Consider the following 27944-nt stretch of genomic DNA (forward strand, 5'->3'; position numbering starts at 1 on the left):
TAATTCTTCCCTTTACCCACAGCTTTTCCTGCCTGCCACATCTGTGGGGGGTCCCTAGAGAATGCTATGAGCCTGGGAGTCTCTCATGGACATGGCTCATGTTGCATGAAATGAATTTGTAGGTTCCCAGCACCCCAGCAGGAGTTGCCCCATGGCCCACCCTGACCCAAGGAGTGGACTGCATTCCCTAACCTAATTAACAGAACTAGTAGAGTGCATCTCCTTCCTTCACTGGGATGGAAGAAACACTGTGGCAGGCAAAGGGAATCACAAAATTGGTTCCTGTGGAGGCAGAAGGTTTCTGCCTCCGCACATCCTCTGTGTTAGCCAGCAAAGCCTCACTGAAGGGAACACCTCCTGCTGCATTTGGCAGGATCTTGTGAAGCACATGCTCTCTCCCCACCGTGGGTATCCATTTGGGAAGTGCACGGTAGGAGTGTGCTAGCTACTTATTGTTTCCCCTCAGAGTACCTTGTACAAGGAAAACCATACACTTCTACCTTTAAACTATGCCCGTACTAGGAGCCAGATCATCTATAGGACTCACTAAAAGAGCAGTACAGGCACCAGACTTCCCTGTAGCCTGTATTGTATATACCCTTTTTACTTCAAAAGGAACACAGTGCAGGATAGAATTACCTCAGCAGGAATGTTTTTGAACTCATTTAGACAGTTTAGGATAATGTTATCCCCGTCATTTTTTGCTGCCACTCCAGACTCATTGACACACTTCAGGAGCTGCCGGATCTCGCTGTACTTCTGCTGCTTCACCAGCTGCTTGGCCACTTTGCTGTACACTTCTGTAGCCTCCAGCTGGAAGTCCTAGAGGTAGTTGGAACATCAGAGCAACATGTTGAATGTTCTCAACAAATTTTCTCAACAACTGAGACAATCTCTCCTAAGGACAAAATACCACACCATGCTCCCAAAAAGTCAAAGCTGTTTTGGGGGCCTCTGGTTTTCCACTCACCACTGCCCAGGGTTGATTTAAAGGTCTTCTATAACCAGACTGGTAAAAGTAAATCTTGCTTAAGAAAAAGAATGCTGTTACCACCTTATTTTCAGGAGTGGCAAAAAAATTCAGTTTTATTTCTTCTGGCAAAAGATCTTTCCTAGATCCCTATCCACCTCTCCCTCACTCAGCATGTTTCCACCATATTTCTCCAGCTACCCCATCAGCAGTTACCCTTTGGATACCCTAAACAGGAGTCAGTTGACCATGGTACACCTCCCACACGAGGGAAGAGATGATAAAAGCTGTGAACTGATCCTGCCATGAATAAGTGAAGAAAAAAAGGATGGAAATGGAAGTGATGATAGGTAGCTGGACTTGCTGCTCCATTTTTACTGGGGGTAGTGGCTGCTGCTGCTGCTTAGAAGTGCTGTTTTTCTAAGGCTCTCCATCTCTCTACAAACAGGAGTTCTGCCTTGTACATCCTGACCTGAAAGAAGGAGCAGGGCCTACCACATCCAGAAATACTCTTTCGGTGTGCCACCTCTGTCCAAAAATGGCCCAGCTCTACCGTCTGGAACTATATGGATGAGAAACACTCAGGAGAGTTTGGAGGCTCATGGGCTATGCTGACTGATAAGCACTCAACTTCTACCCAGACATGAGGAAGGAGAGATCCCCATTGAGAGTTTCCAGTTAATTAGTTTTGCTCTCTCAAATCAGGAGAATAGAACAGAGAGAGCCCTGGCCTTATTTATTCACTGCCTTTGCATGACTATCATGAACTGCAGAGAGCTACGGCGTGAGAAGTCTCTACACACATCTATGATTGTGGTTTGCCAGAGTTAAGACACTGAACAAGGTGCACAGCAAAGGAAAAGCCGTACTTAATTCCTTTGTAGGACCCAATTAGTTTGGAAATGTCCTACTGAAACAGCATCTTAATTCCTTTACCAAGCTTCCACAAATATATGGACATGTAAGACTTGAACTTGTGACTTTTCTTGCAGGAAGTTTTTCTTTTGGGGGATTAAAATACATTTGGGGGGGAAAAGGCTTTTGTTTAAACAATTGCTGCTTTCAAAAGCTACTTTGTAATAATATTGCTTGTTGTATCAAGTTTTTCCATACCTGGAGAACTCTAAATGCAATCCCAAACCCCTCCTCAATGTTTTTGCCTTCCAATATGACCTGAAAAGAGAGGCATAGACAAGTCTGGGGATGCACATTCCTTTTTCATTATGTACAGTTAAATAATATTAATGCAAATCCAGATTTTGCCCAGAGGCCAAAAGAAAACACATTACTTCAACAGAAAACAGCACCATCCCAAGAAGTACAGCAAATTATAGGGTCTGCTGTCACACACTGCTTCCCTGAGGGACATTAGGCAATTTACAGATAGAAATGAGCCAAAGTTAAGAATGGTTAGAATAATAGCATTATTTGCCTTGCTTCCAAACATAATGGGATGCACAGTCAAAAGGAATATTACTATTTGTATTTTGGACGCACTGCCTCTGAAAATTTGAACTTTGAGGAGATAAGCTCTAGGTTCTCACATGTTCTCTGCTATTTTGAAGAAAAACATGAATTTTTCATAAATTCATGCACAGGTAACTTGCCCATAAAAATACAAGAAGCTGCTCCAACCATCAAATGCTTCAACCTGCATGACAAGTTAGTATTGATGAAAAATAGAGCTGTGTTTAAAATAGCAATTAGTACCTTGCAAGCAACATCCATTTTCATGTTATTGTTTCCAAAGAGTGTGGGCAAGGAGGAATCTGTCATTTGAGAGGTTCCTGAGCTCTCACACTGATGCAGGAACTTTGTTACTTCCATCTGCAGATCAACTGTATTGATGTGCCTAGATAGTGAAAAAATTCTGACTTTATTTTCCAATAGAGAAAGTGTCAATTATTATTTATGTGAACTTACTAATTTCTTCAATATCTTTCAAAAGAAGACATGCTTATAAACAATTATTTTAGTTGCTTTTTGACTTTGTCTATTGTGCAAGTCTGCAGCAGTATTACTTTTCAGATCTGTGCACTTAATGTGCATCACAGGATGAAGCAGAGCAATTATTCACATTATTTCAAAGACATGAGCCAGAGAATCTGGATCCCCAAATAAATATCTGTTCCTGCTTTTCCACCTCATCACACACACTCCCCTCCAGGTTTAAGTTAAGAGTCTAGCCTAAAAAAAAAAAAAGAAAAAAGCCCCTGAGAAAAACAGGATATAAAATCCCAAATACAAGAGAGATCTGGCTAAATTTTCACTCTGACTTTTGAATACAGAAATCCAGTTATCTCTGGCACCTATAGCTTGTACATAGCACGATGTTTTGAGTTAACCCCAGTAGACAGTGAAGCACTACAAAGCTGCTCGCTTTTTGGAGAGGAAAGGAAGAGAAAAAGAAAAAAACACTTGTGGATTGATGTATAATTGTCTATGCATTGTAGGGTTCTTGTTTGTTTTTTAAATTAAAGGAGGGTAGTCTGATACACATACATCTTTTTAGCAGAAACAATTGCCCATCTCCTGGTTTGGATTGTTGGGGGGGAAAAGTGATGGGAATCCTATACTTGTAACTACATAAAAGCTGATTTGGATCAAGGACAACTGTTAAGTGTTAGCTAAAAGTCAACTTAAATGAAACCAATAAAAACCCCAAAGTCTAAAGCCTGAATTTCCCCTCTTCTCAAACTTAGCTTCTTGTTTATAGATACCTTGACACATCTGTAGCAGACATTTTCTTCCGGAAAGTGAATACCATTTTTTTCCTTCCTGAACTTCTTGAGACCTCCTGCAGATAGACTTTGAGATGGTCCTTGATCTTTAGAAGCCACGTCTGTTTTCCTCCAAGTTCAGTGTATGACTTCGCTCCATGAGTGAAAAATCTAATGCAGGTCATGGCAGCACGGACATGATCCTGGAAGAAATGTACTGAGCACTAAGATGGACCACAGGACACCCCCTTCAGTAATCACTGTCTGCACTAACAGGCTCACACAAAACAGAGCAGGCAATGCTCTGTTTTCTTTAACACAATGTGCCAGATCCATGACATGGATCAGGTCAGCTGTAGTAAGACTCAGGCCTTTCTATGTTTTCTAGGACTGTAAAGAAGCAAAAATATACTCATCCGGCATGCAGGTTTAGACCAAAGTAAATAACCAAAAGTCTGACAGTATTCAGCATTTCACTGTAAGAGATGGCACTGTCCCTCAGCTTACCTTCATGAACTGCTGCAGTTCATATAGAATATGGTAATAGTTCTTTCTTTGCAAGTATTTGCAGGCTGCAATCAAGTAGACCCCCCAGCTTTCCAGCCCTGGATCAATGGTTTCCAGCAAGTTCTCCAACATATGCAGTTTTCCACTTTCATAACTTGGAATGAAGATCCCTTCAATAAACACTTCTGACGGGGATTCCTACACAAACAGAAAGTAGCTTGAAACAAAGCCACTGTAGTTTATTTATTTTCCTTATGTAATATAAAGGCATATTAAGTGACAGAGATCATAAAATTAATAAATAATTTACATTGGAAGGTATTTCTGGAGGTTATTTTGTTCAAAATCCCACTCAAAGAATGACTTCCAAGTTAGGTCATGCCGCTCTGGACCTGTCCAGTCAAGTTCTGAGCACAACAAAGTAGAGTGATTCAACAACCTCCCTGTGGCCCTGTTCCCAAGTCTAAACATATGCACCAGGAAAACCCCCAAACAAACCCAAAACCTTTTTCTTTATATCTAGTTGGAATTTCCCTTTCTCCAATTGCATCCACTGTCTCTTACCCTTTTACTGGGGACATATGAGATAAGCACGGCTCTATTTTCTCTATAATCACCCGCTTGGTAGCTGAAAACAGCACACAGATCTTCTCTTGCCTTTTCTTCCAGCAGGAAAAACCTAGCTCTATCACTCTCCTCATAGATCAGGCGTTCCAGGCCCCTAGACACTTTGGTGGCCTTCAATTAGACTTGCTTCACTTTGACAGTGTCTGTTTTGTACTTGGCAACCCAGGACTGGGCACAGTTGTTCAGATGAAACTTCACAAGTAGTGACCTTCTTCCCCTGGCCTCTTGACTGTGTTCTTGCAAATGCAGCCTCACACATGCTTCTTTCCACAGTAACATTAATATGTGTCAGCAGGGCCGGCACATATGTTTTAAAGGCTTGATATGAAATTTTTAAAATTTTTTTTTTAATATCTCAGAGTAAGTTACAGGCAACAAAGTCTGTACACATAAAATGCATCCAAACAACCAACTGCAAAATGTTTAGTCAGAAGCTTAGTACCTTACAGCTTTTAGGGGAACAAACCCTTCTCTCTTGTTTGTATGATTACTACCAGTACCTTGGCTAAAACTTCCACATCAAATTGTCTGTCTAGAGTATTTTCCAAGTCTGCTACTTAAGAAGTGAAATTACATCACCTACATTGTAAAAATATGCAACTTTTCTTTAAAAGTAAATTTAAACTGATGTAACGGATATGTTTAAAAAGCTAATTCAGTATGCAGACAACTACAAAAGTTTAGAATGACTGATGGTACAATGAGAAAGCAGAGCTTATAAGGCAACTTAATTTTCTATTAACAAAGCTCATAAGCAGATAAAGATAATGGAAGTTGGTGTTTCAAGTTGTACATTCTCAGTAAGTTATTTCAAATGACAAAAAAATAATCAGTAATTCAAACCCAAGCACAGCAACTTAAAAAAGAAACAAACGAAACACCACACTCACAAGCTGGTGAGGTATAATGGATTCACATCTCCTAAGAAGCACCCTTAAAGTCTTAATAAGAACCTGGAATAATTTCTAGGTTTCATTGTAGTTAAGCACCAATAGAACTGTATACTCCAGAAATACTTAAGTCCTCCTATATTATGCAGTTTCCTTACGGGAGAGCTGGAAACCACTTTTTGGGTTCCCTAGACTTCCTTCCTCCCTGTGTATTTCCTTATATTCCTAATGGTTACAGAAGTGCAAACATAGGTGATCCGATTCAACAAACAATACTATGAGACAGAGGCACAAGGATAGAGAGTAGTGTCTAGTGTTATCTGCATGTTGCAATTCAAAATTTTCCTTCTTTCTTCTGAACTCTATGACAAAAGTCCCAGGTTTTCAACTTTATAGAAAAAAGACAAAGTGCTGTTGATGCAGGACCTCTACAAAAGAACCAAAACGGCACTTTCTCCTCTCTAGAAACCCCTGTTTCAACACAATGGGGAAGAGAGATTAAACACAAGATGTAAAGATCAAAGTTGTTTTTCTGCCTCACTGAATTCTTGTCAGTCACTGGATAGTTTGTATCACAACATTTCAGGACATCAGCAAACTCCTGTGCAGATAACCACCCAAACACTGCATGATGCTCACTGCTGTTTTTCAAATTTCAATTTCAGTGTGAAAATTGAATTACTCACCTTATTTAACAAGTGAAGCAGTGCTTCTCTCATACAGTCATGCCTCATGTAAAAGTTTATTATTGCCAGATTAGTGCTGTAACTATGTAAGTAGAACAAGCACTCCTGATAGTAGCTATTGTGTTGGATCTTCCCCTCACACATCATCTCCAGAGACAGACTTCTTGTTCTCACTGTTGCTTCAAGTTCTCTCAATGTGGCAAAGTAATCATCGTCCTGCCATTAACATAGAGAACCAATAACAGGTGATGAGCAAGAAAAAACCTTCTTTTCAGATAGGTCTTGTCACTCAGCCCTGAAACATTTGTTACTGTTGTGTTTAAAACAGATATTGCTTTAGAGGGGTGAGATTCCAGTAATGTTTTTATAAACACTAGACTGGAACCCTGCTATCAACAGAAGTACTGAATGCTGCTGTAGCCAGCATAGCTGTTTCCAAGGACAGGTTTCTAGGCTTACTTAAAAAAAATTCCAGTGTCAACAGCTACTTCAACAACCCAGTTCAAACAGGCTTTTTTATTCTCCTAAAATATGTACTTGGTCTTTCATCATCATGATTCTGCAGTTATTTAGTACAAAAAGTAATTTTTTGGTACTGAATCAGAATTCCAAACCATTTAATAGTGGTTTTTGATGAGAGGAGTGGGAAAGCATTTGAAAGTCTTTGAACTTCTGCAAAGTTATCAGAGTTTCAGTAGAAAATTTGCATCACTGCAGCATCACAAAATACTGCTGGGATTGAGTTTAGCTTTCCTAGACTGTCGTAATGGTCCATTATCTGGTACAGCCTCTTTTCCCTCCACTAAGTATGTCCCAAATTGCTATAAAATCCTATGATCTGGTTCTCAGGCACCACTTGAATGTAATGAAACAGCTAAAAAATGTCTCAGCAATATTCGGTTTGCAATACACAATCATGACAAAGAAGGAAAAGAAACACCCTAACACCTGATATTGTAATGCATTGCTGTAATGTGTGTACTAAAACACCATTACTTGACTTTGCCATAGCCCTTCAGAGCAGACAGAGGAGAAGATTCTTACTGCAATGAGTACTGGCTTCACTGTGGACTCCAGGTACTGTATCACATCCTGGACCAGCCTTGAACCATGGTTCAGCTGGTTTAGATCCATAGGTGGCTTTAAACATCGGTTAAACTTCTCTCTTGCTGAATTTAAATTTCCAGCTTTAAGGCAAGCCATGCCCCAGGCATGCCATGCTCCACCTGGATCCAATCCAGATTTTGTAGAAACCTAAATTCAAAATCATTTGTTAATATTACAGCACAGTCCCAGTATAGAAAATAGGAAAAATGGCTTATCGCACCGTCTGTGATTCTGACCTTTCCCTTCCTAGAGCACATTTCCCATTAAAAACAAACAACTAAAAAAACACATGAAAAACCCATGCTGATTATTTCCATATTACTGGCACAAAAGGTCAATTACCAAAACACCCCGTGATCTCCAAATGTGGAAGTATTTTTTATTGTACAAGTTTAAACTACTGTTTATCTGGGAAACTTCAGTTCATGAGTTCTAAAACAGGACATTTTCACATCTGCTTTTCTAAAGCAGGTGATTTTTACAGAGCAAAATTCATCAGGTTTGTGGTTCTAAAAAAGGCAACAGAACATGCTTCACAAACTGCCAAGATATTTTTTATTTCATACAACTTTGCTGATAAAATTTATTCCTGATTTTCTTTAATAGACCAGCTGCTTTTAAACAAGAACTATTTCTGTTCAAATAGGTCATCTATTCTTGCTGTTTATTACTGCTTAACAAATCATAATACTATTTGTAGTATCATAATCCCGTATTTAACAAAGCGCAATGCCAAAACAGAGGCTTACAAAATCCTGGGAGCCAGAGGAAGATGATAAACCACACCAGATGAGCTCTGATGCACAGGTTTGCCAACATTGCTGATTTCCAAGTAAATGTTTGGTAAAGGTGCCTTACAAATGTCTGCTGTCAGATTACAGACAAATAGAATCTAACATATAAACTTCAGATAAAGTCCTGCCACAAAGGGTGTGTCATCCCTTCTACTGGCTGCAGGATTCCTCCAATTAATGACTTCCCTGCAGTTAGTCCATTCCAATTCTAACTGTACCAGGAAACAAGGCCACTTATCCTTCCCTTTGGCAGCCTGCTCCACAGCAGGACTTCTCCTCCTCAGAAATTTTTTCCAGTGTTCAGAAAATTATTTCTTCCATGTTTAGAAATTTAATCTCAGTTTGTAACTGTTCAAATATTTTCCATTTCACACATCGCATCCATCTGAATTCAGGAGGGAGGAACACAAAAGCCACTACAGAAGCATTAACACTGACATCCCTCCGCTGGCATTACCTCTATAGCTAGTTGATAGTACTCTGCTTCCAAAAGCTGATTTCTCAATCTTGTTACTGCTGCTGGGAGAAGAATCTGATCCAAAGATGGCACTGGACGGTAGGCAGCAGCAACCAAAATATTCAACACATCCACTTTGCTGATGTAGCTAAACAAATACATACACTTTCACTATTATCATACATTAAAGAACTTTATGTCAAAGACGACTCTTAGGACAGTGGTTTCTAACCACCAGTACACAGGCTTCTCTATCCACCATACTATCCCTTTCAGAATATTTGTTATTGTTTGGGGTTTCTTTGCCATGTTCAGTGTAACACACTGACTGCAGACACCAGCTATATGTTACCAAATCAAAACAGTACATGTGAAATTTATATATCACTCCTGCCACCTCAAGCTCTGTAAGACAGGATGTGAGGAAGTGTAAAATGTTCATTCTAAGGAGCATAGGTTTAAAATCCTGTATGAAAATACAGAATGAAAGCAGAGACACAACATCAGAAGTAAAATATGTACTCATCTTTGTGAATCATTTCTTCCTAGTCAGAGAATTCTTTCAGTAATCGTTAAGTAGTCATATTACTTGAACTAATATGACTTATTTCAACTTTCACATTATTCCTGCATTATAAACTTCTCATTTAAACTGTCCACAGTACAAACACAAAACAACCCTCCTACCTCCACTCCTCAATGAAAAAAGATAATGCTCGCGACAGTACCTCAATACATCCTAGTGAATATCTGAGTAAGTCACCTGTCACAGAGAGCTAGGTCCTGGCTCCTTCCAGCTTTTACAAACATCATTTTAGCACTGAAGAGCAATTGTTTCATGATGTCCATAAGGAGTCCAGCATCCACCTCAGGATTAGTGAGCCCTTGGGACAACTTGCAGCAGTGTTCTATCAGTTGGTGGCCACACGCTATACTGTCACTGTGCAGGCTAAGGATGGCAATGCATAAGGAAGAGCTGGGAGCCTGACAATTTGAGGAAAGACAGACAAATATAGGTATTGAGGTAGTTCTCCAGTGGACTGCTTATACTGGACTCTCGCCAGACCTCACCTGCTCATAATAAAATTCACTGCGTACAATTTCATTCTCCTCTTCATTCAGGGAAAAAATCCATTCAAGATCAGTTGCCTTGGGTATTTGTACCACTGTGGAATATTCATTATTAGAAGTTTCTACAGCAAAAAAGAATGTTTACCAGGTAAAATCATTGCACAAGAAGCAACAAAGGACACATAATGCAGAGCATTCCTATCTCTCATAAAACAGTCATTTACAATCCTCTCACGTGCCACTTCCTGCCAGCATCACATGTCCAGCACAGATTACAGAAACATTTCCTTCCCTCAGCAGGCTACCAAACTGTACCTAAACTTACAATCACTGTTACCAAAAACCGGCTCCAGTAATGTATTTTCAAATGATTTTTTTAAACTCCTACGCTACTGGGCATCAAGTACAGCAGCCTTCCCTCAGGCAACTTATCATGTATTTCTGAGCAGGAAGGAACTGGAAATAAGAGAGCTGTGGGTTTCAGCTCAAAGGGGAAAATAAAAAAAACAGTTGTAAAAGAAAGGTTAAATTGACTCAACCACCTCTATTTTCTTTCCAAAACTAAGGTGATTTGACCATAGAGTCCAGAAGCTTTAAGATGAAAGATTGTGAGAAGATGATCTAACTCCCAATGTTAAATTTTCATATAAAATAGTACTGCAGAAAATTGGAGTTCTGATCAAATGATTCAAGAAATACAATTTCTGTGAAAAGTAGTTTTCTTTCCTCCAGATTAAAGAAATAGTTATTTTGAAATTTGTAACCCAGAATAGTTATAAATCAAATACTGTCTGTCATCTGAGTGTAGCTGAGAATTAATAAGCCCTCTGGTGCTCAAGTTTGTGATTGTGGTTCCAAAAAAAACAATGGCCAATCTCACAATGGCAAGAAATGGAGAGTAATGACAAGTTGCTACTCTTTCCTCTGATCAGCTTCCTCTGGGAAAAAAAAAATTTGAAAGTCTCAAAACTTACTGGTTTAGATTTTACAACCTTTTTTAGAATGTTGAATAACTAAAACTGTAGGGTGAATTAAAAAACCAAAGCAACTAAAGCCAACCAAAACCCAACATCTCCCCCCCTCACTTTTCCAAACTGAACTGGAAACTGAATTGGAAAAAATAAACTAGGCTAGAAAACATTTGATAAGTCTTCTTCACAGTCTTATCAGATAAGTTAGAAAAGCAAAATAAAACTCTTTCCCTCTTAAATCTCAGGATTTCCACATTCCTCTTATCCACTCTTACTGAATGGATCTCATAGGTCCAGTGATGTGTAGCAATGCTACACAAAAGCTGCATTTCAGCTGTTTCAGTCTTGAAACAAAGGTAGCAGTAAAGCAAACTTCCACTAACAGCAGAGGAAAAGATGCTCAAATAGCCCATCATATTTAAAAAAGGAACAAGTGAGGAAAAGTATTCATATTTGCTTTGTAGAACACACACACAAATGCAAATTTTGCAGCATGTTTCATGCTACTGTTATAAGCACTTCAAATAACTGTGTCTTGTCCTGACAGAATTTCACATCGCTGTAGGAAAATTTTGCAGAATCACCTGAAACACCAGAATTAGCAAAACCAGTAAATACCTTCTGAGGAGAAATGACAGAGAAATAGTCAATTAAATTTTGGTATTGTTCCTGAAGCTTTATGATATTAGATGTGGAAACTGAGTCACCAAAGAGCAATTATTGTATTCACACAAGCAGCGCAGGAGATGGAACTCAGGACACAACCAGACCCATGAGAGGGCCTCACCCTGTGCTACATACAGGCAGCATGGGGTATGAAACACCACAGCACACTGCAGCAGTATTCAAATTTGTATTTTCATGATTTATAAAAAGAGGATCACTCAGCACTGCTCCATAGTGGGCTAATTAATTCCTACTCATACCACTGCCTCTCACTGACTGTTTCTAGAATGCAAAGTGGATTCTCCAACTGTTTTTCAATTCCTTTCTTGAACATCCATCCAACACATTCAATATTGGCTCAGATATCTCTCCTAAGTCTCAATTGCCATTCACAGAAGTTTGAAACACTAAATTTCAGCCTGCACACGCAAAACCCATTAGCAGTATTTTGTAAATGAAGTTTTGATCACCCTTTAGCTGCAACTAGGTGTATCAGCTTCCAGTATCTAAGTGCTAATCAGGCACTTGAAAAAAATCGAGGTTTAACATTACTCCATTCCTTACCTTCCACTTGGTCCTGCTCTTCTTTTCTGCTGTAATAAAATGACAGAAAGAACCATCATGCCTACTCCAGTACACTGGGGGAAACATGGTTTTAAGGGAGACATCAATACAGCTAGCCTCCTCAGAACACTGTAGTGTAAAAAACCAACATCTATCCCTACCTGTCCCCTTCAACACACTTCCCTGCCTCTACCTCCTTCTGTTTGGAAATCTAAGATCCTGCCTCTGCATTGTTGAATTTCAACTGCACTAAGAAATTGGTTCTTACCACCTTCTGTAGGAATAGTACTGCTGCACACATCATATAAAAGCAGACACTGAGAACAAGAACTGCCCAGTATCAGGACATGTCAGAGCTAAAATGAAGTCTCTGGTACCCAGGTCTCAGTCCTCGAGATTTATTTGGGTTTGATACACAAACAGGGAGAGTATGAAAAACCCCAGATAGTTAATTAAAACCTGGCAGGTGGCATTCAAGCTCAGTGCTGGGTGCTGCTGGCCTAATCTGGCAGTGTGAGCAATCATTCTGACACAAACTGTTCACCTGCAAGTGACTGCTTGTTTTTTCACAGATTCCTCTTCAGATCTGCACAGATTTGCTCTTTTCCAAGGAAGCCTGCTGATACTGCCATAGCGGATACTGCTACGTTCAGGCTTGATAGGAAAAGGGGAAATGCATCTGAAAGCATGGCTGGAAAAGGTAAAATCTTACTCTCTGTGACCCTGTCAAGACCACTCAAGGTCACAGAGAGTAGAACTCTTTCCAGCTGCACTTTTCACCAGCTGGCCTGTGTCCACACAATGAATTTCAGTCCAATTCTCAGCTGAAAGCAACTACATAATGAAAATCTGTCATCACAGCTGTCCCTTCTATTAAAGGCAGTTTCAAAGCCTATCTAATCAGGAAGTTGCTTTTTAATTCCCAAGAGTTCAGGGGGTCATAATCAAGGGATTATGGAATAACTAAAACACTGATACGTTCAGCAGAGCTAGTCAACAAGCAATATTAATCCAGGAGCTGAGTATACTGCAAGGAACTTTGTCACACTGTAGCAATTTGTGCTATGTTTTGCATCAAAGCATTCAATCCTCAGGTTAGTGATTAACTGATGCTAAAGAATTATTTATACTTAAAGAATTAAAGAATTTGTTGGCTGGCACTCTAATGTTCTTTCCAATGTGAAAAGTAAACTGAGGCATAAGGAACATTCCCACGCCTACCAAACCTAAAAATCCCAACAGCTGGAGGCCAAAAAGCTGATGTTATGTTATCCAGATAAATCCAAATGCTTATGTCTCTCTTATTCCATTCATGCACTCTGCTGAAACTTGAGGAGAACTAGGATAGAAGGACTTACATGCTTGTGTCTTGCACCAAGCCAGGCACATTTTCTCTGTTGTAGTAGCTATAGCATTGATCACACACACGAGACAGATTTTCTCTGCAAGCTTCTATTTCCATTTTCTTGGTGGAGCAAGAGCTGCACACCAGCCTGCCACAGCGCCTGCAGTGATGGCGCCTGTTAAACTAAGCAAAAGAGGTCATGGATGAGCCACAAAGAGAATTTACTAAGTCCTCTCCTGTATCTCTCCACACTCATGAGTAAACTTACTCCATTTGAAGAGAGGAAACACCATGCAGGACAAGGCTTTTCAGAATTATATAGCGACTGATTCTCCCTGTTAAAATTCCTTTTTGAAGGAAGCACAGTAAATAAAAAAAAAAAAAAATCAAGCCCCAAACCCAGAGGCCAATATTTAAAATATGTTTGCAGCAAGCCTTGGGCATTCTATTACTTCAATTATCCCAGTTTTGATCACAAAGCTAATTAGATCATGCCCTGGAAAAGTTAAAAGCTGTAGACTGTTTTTCTGATACCATTGTAGTAATTTCCAAATTCAAAAGCAACAGATACTTTTGAGAAAACAGTACTGTTTCTAAGCAGTAGAAGATAACAGACTGCCAGCACACCTGCAAAATTAAAAATTAATCTTCTTCCTTAGAGCATCAGTGCAGTTGCTCAAGTACTCTGTGAAACAATAGGTTTTATAAAAGTGTAACCAACAGCAAAGATTTAATTTTCTATACTTCTAATCTGAATCTTATGGTGATCACGTTATTTCTTGCCAGCACAGTCAACTAGACAGCCTTTTGAAATATTAATACTGCTGTTGTTACACCTTTTTGAGATCCCATAGTTGTATTCTGTCTGATGACCAGATTTCCTCTTTAGGCTCTATCACTTCACAGAGCTCTGCAAGGAGCTAACTGTTGCCAGTCTCCTTGACCACTCTAAATAAAAACCAATGGTTAAATACCAAAGGACTGGCAATCTCATTGGGCCTATGGTGATGCAGACAAACCTGCTAAAATAGCTTGGGTCTTTCAGGAAACAGACTATGAGGAAGTGTTCATATTAAGGTCACAGTTCTAGGAATGTCTGTACTCCATTTTTGCTCCTTACCATAGTAAAGCGTTCAGTTTTGCAAACCATACATATCGTTTCAGTGTCATCAGGTATCCATTGCTGCTTTGGTGGTGGCTTCTCAGGAGGCACAAATTCTTGAGGAAACAAGTTCTGCTGCAGACTTCTGTCTCTGGGACTTGCAGATATGGTTACACCTGAAAATGAGCCAGGCCAAAAAAAAAAAATGGAATGGGATTTAAGCTATTTAATAGCACCTCAGAAAACTCTATAGACTTAATGAGGCTATAAGAGCTTTCTGCCTCACAAGCTGACTATCATTATCTTTCAGCTAGGCATGGCAGAATAACATTGTGTAAGGAATATATATGCTTTAAACTAGGATTGTAAGATTGTAAACTTATAGTACTTCAATGCTCATAAGCAAAAGTACATGCTTATTAAGAGACCTTTACCATAACAATTAGAGAGGTATAAAACAACTTGTCAACATCTGTCCTTGTATTACATGCAGAGACTTGGAGAAGGAAGAAAAAAAAATACCATGGTCATTGGATACCAAAAAGCAATATAGCATAAAACAGAATCTTAATTATACCCAGTGTTGACACTCCTGAAGATGGGGAGTTTCCTTTGTTATCTTAGGAGAGATGTGCTATGACTAGCAACAGCATATCCCTCCCTATTCCGGTCCCCCTTTCAATCTACAGTGGGGAAATCAGTTCACAGAGGCAGGAATTTAAGTCTGGCCTTTGGGATCTTTGACCCCGACAATGAAATACTCATTGAATGAAGTTTACAGTATTAGATAGGCTTTTAGTTTATATGATGTGAGTCAGTTACACAACAGATTAATGGAAAAGTTCAACATGTCACTGCAGCCCTGCAAGCCACCTTCTGTGTACATTAATATGCAATTAAGAAGAACAAAAATCTCCATTTCACTAAAGCTAACTAATTCTCATTCAAGTAGGTATCAGATTGCAAAGAAACATTAAAGGACAATGCATTCAAGTTTTCTAACAGGAATAGAGATATTAAGCTGACCATTATAAGAAAAAACTGAAGAGCTACACAGCCCAATCCAAAACACTGCTATCCCTTCCTGTAAGCAAGAAGAGTCTTCAGTTCAGGATACAGAACCGGGAAATAGTTCAGACACACTAAGCTGTAGATCAGGATATCATTCTGCAGTTCTAGTTCAGACCCATCACTTGCTGAGAATCATCATCCTTGGAGGTCTGAGGATATTCTTGATTAGTCTTTCCCTGAGAGCACACACAGACTGTGCATCTCTTGCATTAGTTGCTGAATAGAACCTACAGAAGAATTTTTGGTTGTATCTTAGCTACAAATATTCTCCAGTTGTTTTGGCTTAAATTACTTAGTTTCCATTTTTTTGTGTCTGAGGACTGTGAGTGGAGCCTGCCAGAGAATACAAGGTATGCTATTTTCCTCAGGTCACAAGAGGGATTCCAGGAAAAAAAAAATTCAAGGACCAAAAAATTCAAGGACCATAGAATGGTACACCCAGTGAATGAACTGGGGGAAAATGGCTGGGAGAAGCTGATCTCTGCTGGAGAATGGGTTGGGTGTTGGTCAGCAGGTGGTGGGAAACTGTATTATACAGCATCTGTTTTTCTTGAGCTTTCTTCTTTTTTTCTCATCTCCCTTTTCATCATCATCATTATTATTATATTTTACTTGATTTCAGTTACTAAACTGTCCTTACCTCAACCCACAGGTTTTACCCTTTTCCAAATCTCCTCCACCTCCCACCTGTGAAGCGGCTGGTGGGAGAATGATCAAGCAGCTGTGGTTGCTGCTAAGGTTAAACCCCAACAAGGACCAGGGTCTTAACCTTACCAGTAAAGCTGCCAGGAGATAGTTCTGATGATCCTGATTTAGACAATGCTTCACACTCCAATACCTGATTGAGACTTTCTTGGATACGTATCAGAGAATCTAGGCCAAAGGGAAGAAAGGGGAAAAAGAAAATCAGAGGACAATACTGGCCAATACATCTATCTGTTTTCAAGAAGATTAGAGGAATCCATTCACAGGAGTATGTAAGAATGTCAGCACAAAACAGGACTACCTATGTAATCACAAATAACTGTTTGCATGAAAATTAGTCCACAGCAATTAATGCAAAACTATACAAAATTCAATTACTTAAAAAACAAAGAAAAGGATCCTTATCAAAGCAATGGAGTAATGATAGGTAAAGGAACAATACAGCAGAGATGTGAAAACAATTGGTTGACACAAGATGCTCATGGCAAATATTAAACGCTTCACATTGCAGTGGAATGAACATTCATACTTGCGAAGTTATAGATAATTTGGCAAGAAGAGATAGGTAAGTCTGATGCTTTTATGTTAGCAAGACCTGCATCTTTAAATCACAAAATGAAGTCAACACTTGGAAACTGGCATAATGCAAATTGGTACCATATCAGCAGGTATAAATAGATACAGATAGGTACAGAACCATACGTTTTTAATACAGTGACATAAAAGTATTGCAATGGATCTGCAGCACCCTCTGCTGTTCCAGTTGTAAACCTTAAAAGAAGCCAGGTGCACAAGACTCAAAGACAACATGGATGCAAAGGGATTGGCAAACCAGAAAGGAGAACCATAACGAGATTGTTAAACAGAACTACAAGTAGAAGTTTTCTATATGAAAAAGGAATAGGACTATGGTAGGAGGAAATATTACAGAAAACTAAATCCCCATTCTATTTGAGGGAAGATGCAGTTGGCTGCAGGCTTTAGAAGCACTTAAGTTGTCAGTGACTTTGCATTAAACAGAAGTAAAATAAAACTGATCAGTATTATACAGGAAAAGAAACCTCAGATAAGAACAACAGAGCAACAGAGAATATCTGAGAAACTTTTGAAGCTGTTGGTCCTTGAAAACATCCATTTACAAGAAAGGCAAAGACTTTAAGAACACATTCTGGGCTAGAGGGAGACAGGAGGCACACATCTAAAAAATGTTATGGCATGATTGCTGAAATTATTTTGGCCCTTCTTTCCCAAATGAAACACAGCATCAGATAGACAGTTACCTGATCTCTTTTCTTTTAATGTGAAAGGGAAGTTGAGAGCTTTTTCTGCATACTTGGAAAGCAAATTGTCAATGTCTTCTACAGTAAAACCAACTTCCTGCCCAGCTAAGAGCTGGTGCAGCGTCTCCACAGCAACAGCTACCCAGTCCACCTTCATATTCATGAGAAGCTGTTCCAGCATGAGCAGTGGCCTTGAGGAGAGGTGGAAGTAGTTAACACGGGAGAGCTCAGGCAGAGTCAGCAGCACCTGAAACACAAGAAAAAAAGTGTATCATAAAATTAGACACCTTCAAATCTGTGTTTCTGTGAGATAAAGAGAAGAAACTAGAGCAACAACTTATGCAGAGAATGAAATAACAGCTGGAGGTCAAAAAAAGGAGGTGGGATTTATCAGACCAATTCCTACTTACAAAATTACTGAGTAGACTTGCAGAATTACTTAGTTTCCACTTTCCATTCTATAAAAGACTGACTCATTTCAGAGGATATCGAAGAGTGGAAAACCTTTTGTGACCCTGTGACAAGTATGTTTTAGGAGAGTACAGCACATTCTCTTATTAAAATAAGCTTATAAAAAGCGTATTAGCCCAATCCTTATCCTTCCATCATTGGAGGAAATGTTAAGAGGAGAAAATAAGAGCAATTCTCTAGATGGACTTTTCAAATTAAGTCATGTCTTCAGAAGGAACAAGTAAGGAAACAGGCAGCCCAGCAAAATACCATTTTGCAACACACTGGAGCAAGCTGCTGTTTGCAGTCCTACACCAAAACAGACATTACCAAAAGCACTGCATTTTGTTTACATGTAACACATTAAACTAAGGTAATCTGTGGATTAATGCATCTATTCCCAGGCTGAGCACAGAACCTGTGTGGCTTCTGTAAAGGCAGTGGCCATCCAGAAAGAAGAGTGATACTGTCTACCTCTGGAAGGCACCTGGAGAAACATGAAGACAAAGACCACCATACAGGTGGGCATATGTAGGACACCTGGTGTTACTGACACAGAGAGTAAGTTGAGAATATTTCCTTCTTCAATTGGGATGAAAATAGCAACTGTTTTGATAAACTCCACTATTTTATTTTGTTCCACCCTATTCTCTTTCAGCCTGTGTGCTCCTCCACTCCCCACAGCTCAAACACAAGACTTCTTTGTTCACATTGAGAGCTACAATCACCTCATAACATGGAAATGCAAAAATGGAGAAGTGGAAGAGAAACTTTAAGCCATTTCTAACTTTCCTTTGGATCCTGAGACTCAGGATCTTAGACCTTACGTGGTGAGAATGCTCTGGTAAAACCTACAGGCTTTTTATATTATGGAAATATTATGCATTACAAAATTACTTACACAACTGTTTTTTGCTGCTAATCCATCAGGGTAGGGGTTTCACTGACCTTTGATCCTATATAGAGTGCCTGGATTTCATTTCGGCGTGCTGTTGTCAGACTGGAATAGAAGTGAGCTGTGAGGTAATCAGCCAAGAAGTGAGAGGCTGCCAAGTTCAGATGCTGGTCAAGGGACTGTTCACTGATGGCAAGGCAAACACCAGGGTCTTCAATTCTTTGTAAAAGCTACAAAACCAAACAAAACACAGTGAAACCCTACAACACTCCTGGAAAACAGCCTTCTGTCCATGACAGATTATTACCCTACAATGTTCCAGAAAGCAAGTTATCCACTCTCTAAGTGACAGTTCCATCTTTATTAAAATCAAAAAAGTTCACACCACTAATTTGGGCACTGAAGCACAACTGACCAATTCATGTTATTGGTTTCACTCCTGTATCTTCTGCTTAAGCAGCAGTGACATGCTTCATTATGCTTTTTCAAATGCAAGGAGCCTTGTATTTCCATGTAAGTGACATTTATGCTATTAGGTCCAAGAACTAAATTGCCAAGCTGGATTTTTACTTAAGCAGAATAGGGGAGAGCTAGGATCCTGAAAGCTTATCTAAGCAAATAGCATCTCTTAAGGGTGGAACCAAAAAGACCATGAAAACACACAAGAAGGCAGGGAAAACAGTTGTCAACTTATTTGACCTATGGATATAAGGCCAAGAGTACCTTGCTATTACCTGCAATGCCTTTTCCATGTCTCCCACCTCCAGTAAGTGGAGGAGGTGCTCACGGTGAAGGTTGATCAAGTCTTCTCTTGGGACAGGATACAAGTGTTCCCATTTCTCACACAACTCATAATCCTAAAGAATTTAAAAAAAAAAAAAAAAAAGTAAAAATAAAAGAAATAAAAGGACAAACTCTACCCTTCCTGATACAGTTGTTTCTCCCAAAGTTCTGTTCAACTTCAACAGATTCTGTAGCTTAGACTCCTCTCCCAGATGAAAAGAAATAATTACATTGACAAGGGAAAAAGATGATAGTCAATTTTGTCAGTCACAGCCTGTATTTAAAATACCTTGTTTACCTTACAGTAAACAAGTTAGTTTTTCAGAAAGACACTTAAAGCCAACCAGATTTACAATATTAGCATTTACCTAATAATCAAATGTATATTATGACCAAAGTCATGCTATTTTAAAATCTTCAGAACTGTAAAAGAAAATAACAGGTTACATCTCAGAGTAAGAATTATAACTTAAGAATTATTAACTACATGTAAACCTTGACATTAAACACAGATCTGTATTTGTTTCTGTAGCACAGAACTGAGTAAAGGAATCCTTCCTCCCCAAGGTAATCTCCACTAATCATTGTTTTAAGATGCTATTTCAACGAATTTATTTACTCAAATTTTAATGCATTCTAATTCAACAAAATTCACATGATGATGTCTAACCTTTGCTTTCAGAATGATATTCATGACAGCCTGGGGGTCATCAGTGCAGGCTTTTTTCAGATCCCGCCAGTCATTCCACAATGGTTCATTTTGCACATTCAAAATCTGAAAAAGTTATTATTGAGTAGCACAAATTCTAGAATTTTAATTTATGGCAATCAGTAGCCTAAGAAAACAGCTGAACTGATCATATCAAGAGCTGCTTCATAGAGAGATAAAGTCAAAAAGGAGATCCACATTTATCTCTAGCCTTTTTCAGGGATGATGTAATGCCCTTGCACTCCAAAAAAACTCCACATTCTCACAGATGTGAGTCTATAAAGCACTTTTATAAGGGAAGGTTTTTGAAAGATTAGATGGCAATAATTATGGATGTAAAAGCACACATTTACTGCAGACATTGCTGGCACTAACAGAGAGACAACTGAGCTGTCAGTTAGCAGAACTCCCACCAGACAGAAGTCAGCAGGGATGGCTTCTTTTTTTGCTGTTTGGCTTTTCAGTCTGTGCTGAACTCCAGGCCAGCCTGTCTGACTTAACCTGGGTATCTGCACCACCCCGCAGTTAGAACTGACTGCAATACAAACTTGCTCCTTGGACCACTAGTCTTGCACACCCTCTGCATTTCTCAAACTTATAAAATGATTAACTGCCATGGAAAGCTTCCAGAGGCTCTACAATTTGCATAGAATGGAAAATACTCTGCAAAACAATCAGACTCCCACAAACGTTTATATTTAAACATGTTTGCAGACCTGAATGCTAATAGGAGATGGGAAAGTTATGAAGGATGGAAGCTGGGTGTTAATTGGATACTACAGCACTTCACATGAACTGTTTTCGATAGAAGACTTGAAAACCTCTCATGATCAAAGTAAGAACCAACTTTTCAGAAAAACTTTTCAGAAGGCAAGCAATATTTGCTTCCTGCTGCCTATTTCATCTTACTGGTTACTTGAAGAATGACTTTGTACCTTTTGATAAACCTCAAGTTCCTTCTTCCTGCTCTGCAGATTGGCTTTTAGTTCATGAGGTATGCCCAGATCAGAAATGCAGTAAGCTAGAATTTCCAAACAGGCATCGAGGGGCCATTTGTCCAGACAGCGCAGAGCCAGTCTACTTCTCAACACTGCATTTTTTACTGGGAACAAGTATTGCCAACCATCTTTATCTGTGGAGGAAACAAAACACTAATTTGAAATTCAGTTTCTATAATTCAGAAAATTTTTAAAAAATCCTCACTGGATCACACTAACAAAAGAAACAATGACAGGGCTGAAAAATCTTTGTAAGAGTCATCCCAAGCCATCAGATTCTTGGGAAGCATCCAAAGTTAGCATCAGATACTTACTATTCAGACTCCAAAAGGCACCTTTCATAAGACACATCATCCATGCATGACAATGACACTGCTGTTAAGAGATGTTCTATTAACAGTACAATGGCTACTGTGTCCTGATGTATTCAGCTCTTCACATAAAAGTAACACCACAGATTCATTCCAGTTCTCTTGTACTAAATTGGACAGGATTTGCACATTTGTGAAACAGAAACTACACCATCAGAGAAAGCAAATTCAGGATGAAGGAAGGAAAAGGAACTATTTCCATCTCTGGATTTGCCCAACGATCACTACTTTAGTTTCTACCTCTTGATCCAGGCTGCATTCTTTATAAAAAAAAAAAATTAAAGAAAAAAAGACAAAAAAAAGCCTGACCTAATCCTTCTTACCTTCAGCAGCTGCACAACTCAGCACAGCATCCTTCACATTGACCACTTCCTCCACATCCTGACTGTACAGATCCAAGACCTTCATAGCTCTGTCCCAATCCTTTGCAGCAAGAGCTTGTTCAAAGACTCCCATTAATACTTTAACAGCTGTGGTGGAATGTAATCCTAGGAGAATCAGAGACATGTATGTCTTGCCAGAGAAGACAGTAGCCAAACTGCTACCTTCCTCTTGATTCTGAAGCGGGTCAAACATAGCAAGAAGAAATCGTTCCAATATTGGAAAGTCCTTCAACAACGCCTCACACTCCCTGGAAATCTGTTCCAAGCCTAAGGGCACCTCCCGTTTGCCCCGAAATTCCATCCAAGACAGACTTGATTTGTGAATTTTCTGTATATTAGATGCACTTAGACATGCCACTGTAGCCATTAGCTTCGACTGAGACTTCAGGAAGTCCAGGGAGGAGGCAGTCAGTGTGTGCTGGCTCAAGTCATTCAGAGAGGATGTGGCCTGAGTGGGGATGTCCTCGGAGGTCACTGCAGAATTGTGAACAGGCATTTCAACATCTGGCAGGCAGTGGTAGGCACACTGGTGTGTCAAGTTGCTGATGTTTGTCAGAAGAGACTTTGCCTGGCTGTTTTGCCTTGCACTGCACAAGGACAGTGGTTCACAGCAAGAGTTAACAATAACTTGCTGCACATTCAAGTTTAACTCTTCTTTAGCCAAGAGAGAAGAAAGTCTGTAGGATTGAAAACAGAACCAGCTTACCCAGCACATGCAAAAGGTACTTTACAATTACATACTTTCATAAATCTTCAAAATGCTTTGAGAACACAAGCCCCCTAATATTCTTCACAGATACATACACAAGAAAATTACATACACTATTTTAACTCAGAGCTTATGCTGCCATTCCTTTACAGCAAAGGAACTTACTCCTCAAACACTGACTTTTACCTAAATACAAGCTACTAAAACTGTTCACCATTTGAACTCATCTTTTTAAAAGCTACCTCATCAAATTAGACAGTTTCCATGCCAGTCTAATTTAGTAGTTGAAATGGAAGGAGTCTAGATTATCCAGTCTACCTGCTGATCAGGGCAAGAGTCATGCCCAGTATTCTTAATATGACCTACTGGCCTATTTTATTGTATTACACTGCCAAGCTGCAAGTGCATTCCTCTGAACTGTCACACAGCTGAAAAAAAAATCCACATAGATTCACTCCACAACAGACAGTAATTTTTAAAAAATGGAGCCACTCTTTTCCCAATTAAAAATCTTCAGGTTGGTGGAGAAGGCACTGACTAAGCTCCTCCCTGCACACCAATCCTTGCAGCATCAAGTGATGAGCTGGTGGGACACAGCAGGCTGTATTACCTGTGATAAGTAGCCAAAGAACTTAATCGTGGCTGAAGTTCAAAGTCACCAATACCAAAATAACCTACAGAAGTACATAATCTGAAAAGCACCAACCTGTCAGGATGAACTTGTCTCTCAAAAACAAGCTGGGAAAGCAGCTGAGATGGACTCTGCTGTAACAGCACGAAAGGGTTTCCCACTTTCACTTCTGCAGATACATCTTAGGAAAAAAACCACCAGAATATTTATTATAATACAAACACATTAGCTGAATACATTAACCAGCTTTTATTTTAGGAATATAAATTTTAAGGCCCTGAGTCTGAAACCTCTTTGACTAAATCCACAGGGTTATAAATTCACATTAGAATGGTAAAATCCAGAGTCAGTGGCAAGGCATATGTGATTATGATGTGCCTCTCAGTCTTGGCACCACTGGCTCACATTACGTTGGACTTATTACCAAAACAGGTGGCATGGAAAATCTTCGGCCTTTAAGCAAGATCTAGGTTCAAACAGTTTATTTCAAAGTTTCACCAAAATATGTATTTGTGGTGAGAAGTAGGAAACGTGCAGAATTAGTTTCTGATGAGTCTCTGGATGTAGACTAGTGAGTCCATGCTCTATCAAAGTCAGTTAGCAAGGGCAGAGGGAATTCACAGGTGTACACGTACTTTTACAAAAGGAGTGAAACCCTGCCCACTACTGCTGAAAATCATTTGTATCCACTACTGAGTTACGTCAAGTAACTTTGGACACATTCTCCTAAGTTTACCTTTTCCTTTCATCTAGCATTTTCCCCAAACTCATCCAGCCCTTAAATATTTTTGTGCAATTTTTGGCTTTGGCAGTTAGTCAGTGAGGACTAAATCATGTCCTTACAGAAGTTACAGTTGGCATGGCAGCGACCTGAGCTGAACCAGCATGTCTGTAAACAGATCTTTGCCCTTTTTTCTCATCCTCTTGGGAAGGTATTCCCTGAAATCAGTACTGTGGTATTTTACATTAGTGCAGCTCAAATAGTGTCAACTTTAAAACACAGATAATAATTTTTTACTCCTAGCACAGTGAATTGTTCTGCTCTTCTGACAGCTGTATGTGCTGACGGTACATTCCTTTTCATGGACCACCATCATCTGCTGATTCTATGAAAAAATTCTGCCTGGTTACCCCTGCATGGCCTTCTACACACTCTTCTTATCCCTGTGGAGCAGCAGGGTGCTTGCTGCCTCTAAGGGAGCTGTAAATTATACAGTATGCTGATCCACTGGATGCAAAAATCAATCTTGCCTTACAGGGGGTAGTGCTAAGAATTTCTGGACATCAACATTTGTTTGTTTTGTCCAAGTGGAGTGCAGAGTCTGGGTCAGTTAGCATTTCTGGGTCAGTTCACATTTTCCCACTGACATAAACTATTTTTATGTTAGCTGTGGGTGGCCTAGGTGTTATGAAATAAAAGAAAAAAAAAGAAGTAATAATCAGTTGAAATCAAAAGACCTGACTATGCACAGGCAGGAGGTACATTTGGCAAGGAACCATTTTTGCACAATTACTTTCCAGAATTAAGCCACACTACGCAGTCTGAATATCTTCACCTAGGCTCAGACTTTCCAGCAGAAACCCCTTACCCAGCTCTGCATTCAGGCTTCGTAACACCACAGCAGCCAGTGTAGTGATGTAGTCAAGGAAGGCCTTCACAAAGTTTGTCTGCATGTTGTTCTCTGGCATGGTTTGGGTATGCTGGTCAAGAGTTCTCAGCAGGCGCTGTGTTTGATTCCAAACCAGGTGCTTCTCCAGCTCCATCGGTTTGAGAGAGCCCTGCTCCACCAAGGTGCCAAGCAGACTCCCTTTAGAGTCTGGTTTAAGAGAACAGACATGCATCCAAGATTCAAGGATTAAATGTCAAGAAGAAAGGAGGCAGAGGGGTGGGGGAGAAAGAGAGAAATGCTTTAGCTCAATTTCCTCTCCACAATTATAGATCTCAGTATAGGCATTATAATTTAACTGAAAGCAAGAGAAATTTTCACTATAAGCATTATAATTTAATTGAAAGCAAGGGAAAATTTCACAGCAGAATAAAACTATAGTTCATCTAAATCGGTAACCATGGCTCTGACAAGTTAGAACTATATTAAGGCAAACCTAAAATATTTCTAGTTCTGTGTCATTAACATTTATTCTAAAACACAGGTGTTGACCAGTCCTTGAGCTCTATAACATTTAGCTCTTAGAGCTCTCCTAAATTTTTGCTCATTAAATATTTTAAGAACACCAAAAAAAATTTAGAAATTTGGTGAACAGAAGAAGAGAAATACCAGTGCTGTGTAATTAAGAGAGCTGTAAGAAAAAACAACTGTGGAAAAGATGTTTTATGACAGTCCTGTGAAAATTAGAAGGCATTATGATATTACAAAGGTTTTTTAAGTTTATGTCCATTCTTTTACTAAAAAAAAAAAAAAAAGCAAGAGTAAGAATACACCTAATTATCTATAAGGTGCCATGTTAAAATAAACCTTAAAGAATTCCTTGCTAGGACTGAATAGAAATAGGACAAATAATAACATCTCTGACAAGTTCTGAATTTTAGCTCTGAAAACAAATATAAGAATTACAGATAAATTTTACCCTTTACATTTATGATTTTTAAAATATATATTTGTGCATAAGTCAAAGAGCATTACTACTGGATTTACTGCTGTCTGGAAAGGCCAAAGCAAAAGTTTAGATCCATATATCAATCAATCCTCATGTTCATAAAAATAACTCACCCACAGAACGTTCAACACATGTCAATGCTTTTAGGATATGATCCAGGTTTTGTGATAAAACAATTTCATTGGTAATACTTTCTTCAGTCAAGGCAGGGTAGCAAGTTTGCAGAAGGTCTACAATACTGCATCGAAAAGGACTCCCTATTTTCTCATCTGACACCTCTACAAAGAGGGAGAAAGAAACAGCAACTATAACAAAGACAAGGATTTTTGCACAGAAGGCGGCCCACAAAACCAAAACTATACTATAATACAAAAAAACAGAGCATTTCAGATTATTCAGAATTGAGCTCAGGTCACTTCCCCATCACCTTTTTTGTTATAAATACTAAGCTAAAAAATGGAAAGTTCAAATTTACATTGCAACAGAAGACAAGAATTTGATTTAAGCACATTTCAACAGAAAGCCTTAACCAGCAAAGCATACTACCTGGTCTGGATTGACCTTGTGATGTGCAGGAATAGTTGAGAATTTTACTTATTTGCTGGAGAACTGCTGGAAAACCCTTTACACCTTCAGAGTGCAATAAAACAAAGTCAGGTCGGTGGCCTGGAACAGTAATTGTGCAAATGGAGACAAAAATCAAAGTTAGAAGTGGAAAAAAGAGACACTAACATGAAAGTACGAAATGAGATTTAATTAAGACTTGGGTGTTAGCACAAACAACACAGCATAGAGAGGCATTTTCTGTTCCCAGGCCCATGCTGATAAACATAAAAATGAAAAGTCTACCCCAAGTTTCAAGGCTGTTGTAGAGTCTTCTTTCTGCTGTCTCCAGAAGCTGTTTGCACGTCTTCCAAAGACGGCACTGAGTACAAGCTAGATCAAATGCTGCCATCGCTGAAGGACTGAGGTCCTCAAGGACTTCTCGCAGAGGATCAGTATGCTCCAGCTGAATGTTCCTGATCCAGAAGTTTTCTTGACAAGTAGGGGCAAGACTTCCAGAAGTTGCAAGCAATTTATCAGTAACATCCGAGATGGAATAAAATACCATACCTACACATGCCATCAAAAACACATAATCACTGGTTAACAGCATAATTAGATCAGATCCTGCAATGGGTAACTACTTTTTAATCCTTATAGAAAATAATTCTGTAGGTGGCCGGCTTCATGGACCAATTACTGTAGAATGGATGCAACTAACTGGGCATCAACAGCAAATTTCAGCATTCGTAGTCTCTTTCTAACTCAAAGAATCACCACTTACCCTTCTGAACAAACACTGCACTCATTTTTACAGTATTCAAGCTGCTTTCTCGTATTTTTCATTTCTCCCTAACCCTTTGTGAGATCTCAAAAAGCCCAGTCCTTACCAGCAGCTGCTGCATTCCCAATAGCTTGCAGTGTTGAACGGCCACTGCCAGATTTCCTGATGCCTCCAGTGCCATCTGATGCTTGATTCTCAATATTGTGCTCCACTCTCGCCATTTCTCGTACTGCCTGTTGGTAACGCTCCATGAAAACCAATTCACCATAGCAAGGGGAAGTGTCCAGATTAAACATCAAAGCCACCTTTCAAAAATAACAACAGATGTAATTACAGAGCCTGTCAAAGGAAGTTTTCAAAGGTCAAAGAGCTTGGGGGGCGGCTTTAGAGGAGATGAAGGAATAAAATAAAACAGATACTTTAACTGAAAAATGTCCCCACAGACACAACATGAAAACCAGGGGTTTCCTCCTAGAGAGTTTTAAGTGCCTGAAGAGAAAAAGGCCCTCAGAGATGTTTTTCAACTGTTATCATAAAGC

The 27944-nt window shown here is 39.3% G+C and overlaps 1 protein-coding gene across 1 annotated transcript in view; it reads right to left on the bottom strand.

Annotated features, from left to right (window-relative positions):
• The window catches only part of ZFYVE26 (zinc finger FYVE-type containing 26), a 49090-nt gene that overhangs the window by 3570 nt on the left and 17576 nt on the right, over positions 1-27944 (bottom strand). The window contains exons 14-39 of the mRNA XM_082283291.1: positions 27512-27710; positions 26928-27191; positions 26625-26744; positions 26192-26356; positions 25052-25279; positions 23538-23643; positions 22063-22799; positions 21306-21502; positions 20332-20436; positions 19613-19735; positions 18932-19108; positions 17534-17780; positions 16323-16421; positions 14496-14653; positions 13389-13558; positions 12031-12059; positions 9830-9951; positions 9522-9742; positions 8759-8906; positions 7445-7654; positions 6401-6616; positions 4198-4395; positions 3691-3893; positions 2681-2822; positions 2084-2143; positions 640-822 (exon numbers count right to left, since the gene is read on the bottom strand). Coding sequence (XP_082139417.1) covers positions 640-822; positions 2084-2143; positions 2681-2822; positions 3691-3893; positions 4198-4395; positions 6401-6616; positions 7445-7654; positions 8759-8906; positions 9522-9742; positions 9830-9951; positions 12031-12059; positions 13389-13558; positions 14496-14653; positions 16323-16421; positions 17534-17780; positions 18932-19108; positions 19613-19735; positions 20332-20436; positions 21306-21502; positions 22063-22799; positions 23538-23643; positions 25052-25279; positions 26192-26356; positions 26625-26744; positions 26928-27191; positions 27512-27710 — 4827 coding nt within the window. The remainder of the gene's footprint in view (positions 1-639; positions 823-2083; positions 2144-2680; positions 2823-3690; positions 3894-4197; positions 4396-6400; positions 6617-7444; positions 7655-8758; positions 8907-9521; positions 9743-9829; positions 9952-12030; positions 12060-13388; positions 13559-14495; positions 14654-16322; positions 16422-17533; positions 17781-18931; positions 19109-19612; positions 19736-20331; positions 20437-21305; positions 21503-22062; positions 22800-23537; positions 23644-25051; positions 25280-26191; positions 26357-26624; positions 26745-26927; positions 27192-27511; positions 27711-27944) is intronic.

The sequence above is a fragment of the Coloeus monedula genome (assembly GCF_965178545.1).
Source record: "Coloeus monedula genome assembly, chromosome: 6".
Lineage (NCBI taxonomy): Eukaryota > Metazoa > Chordata > Aves > Passeriformes > Corvidae > Coloeus > Coloeus monedula.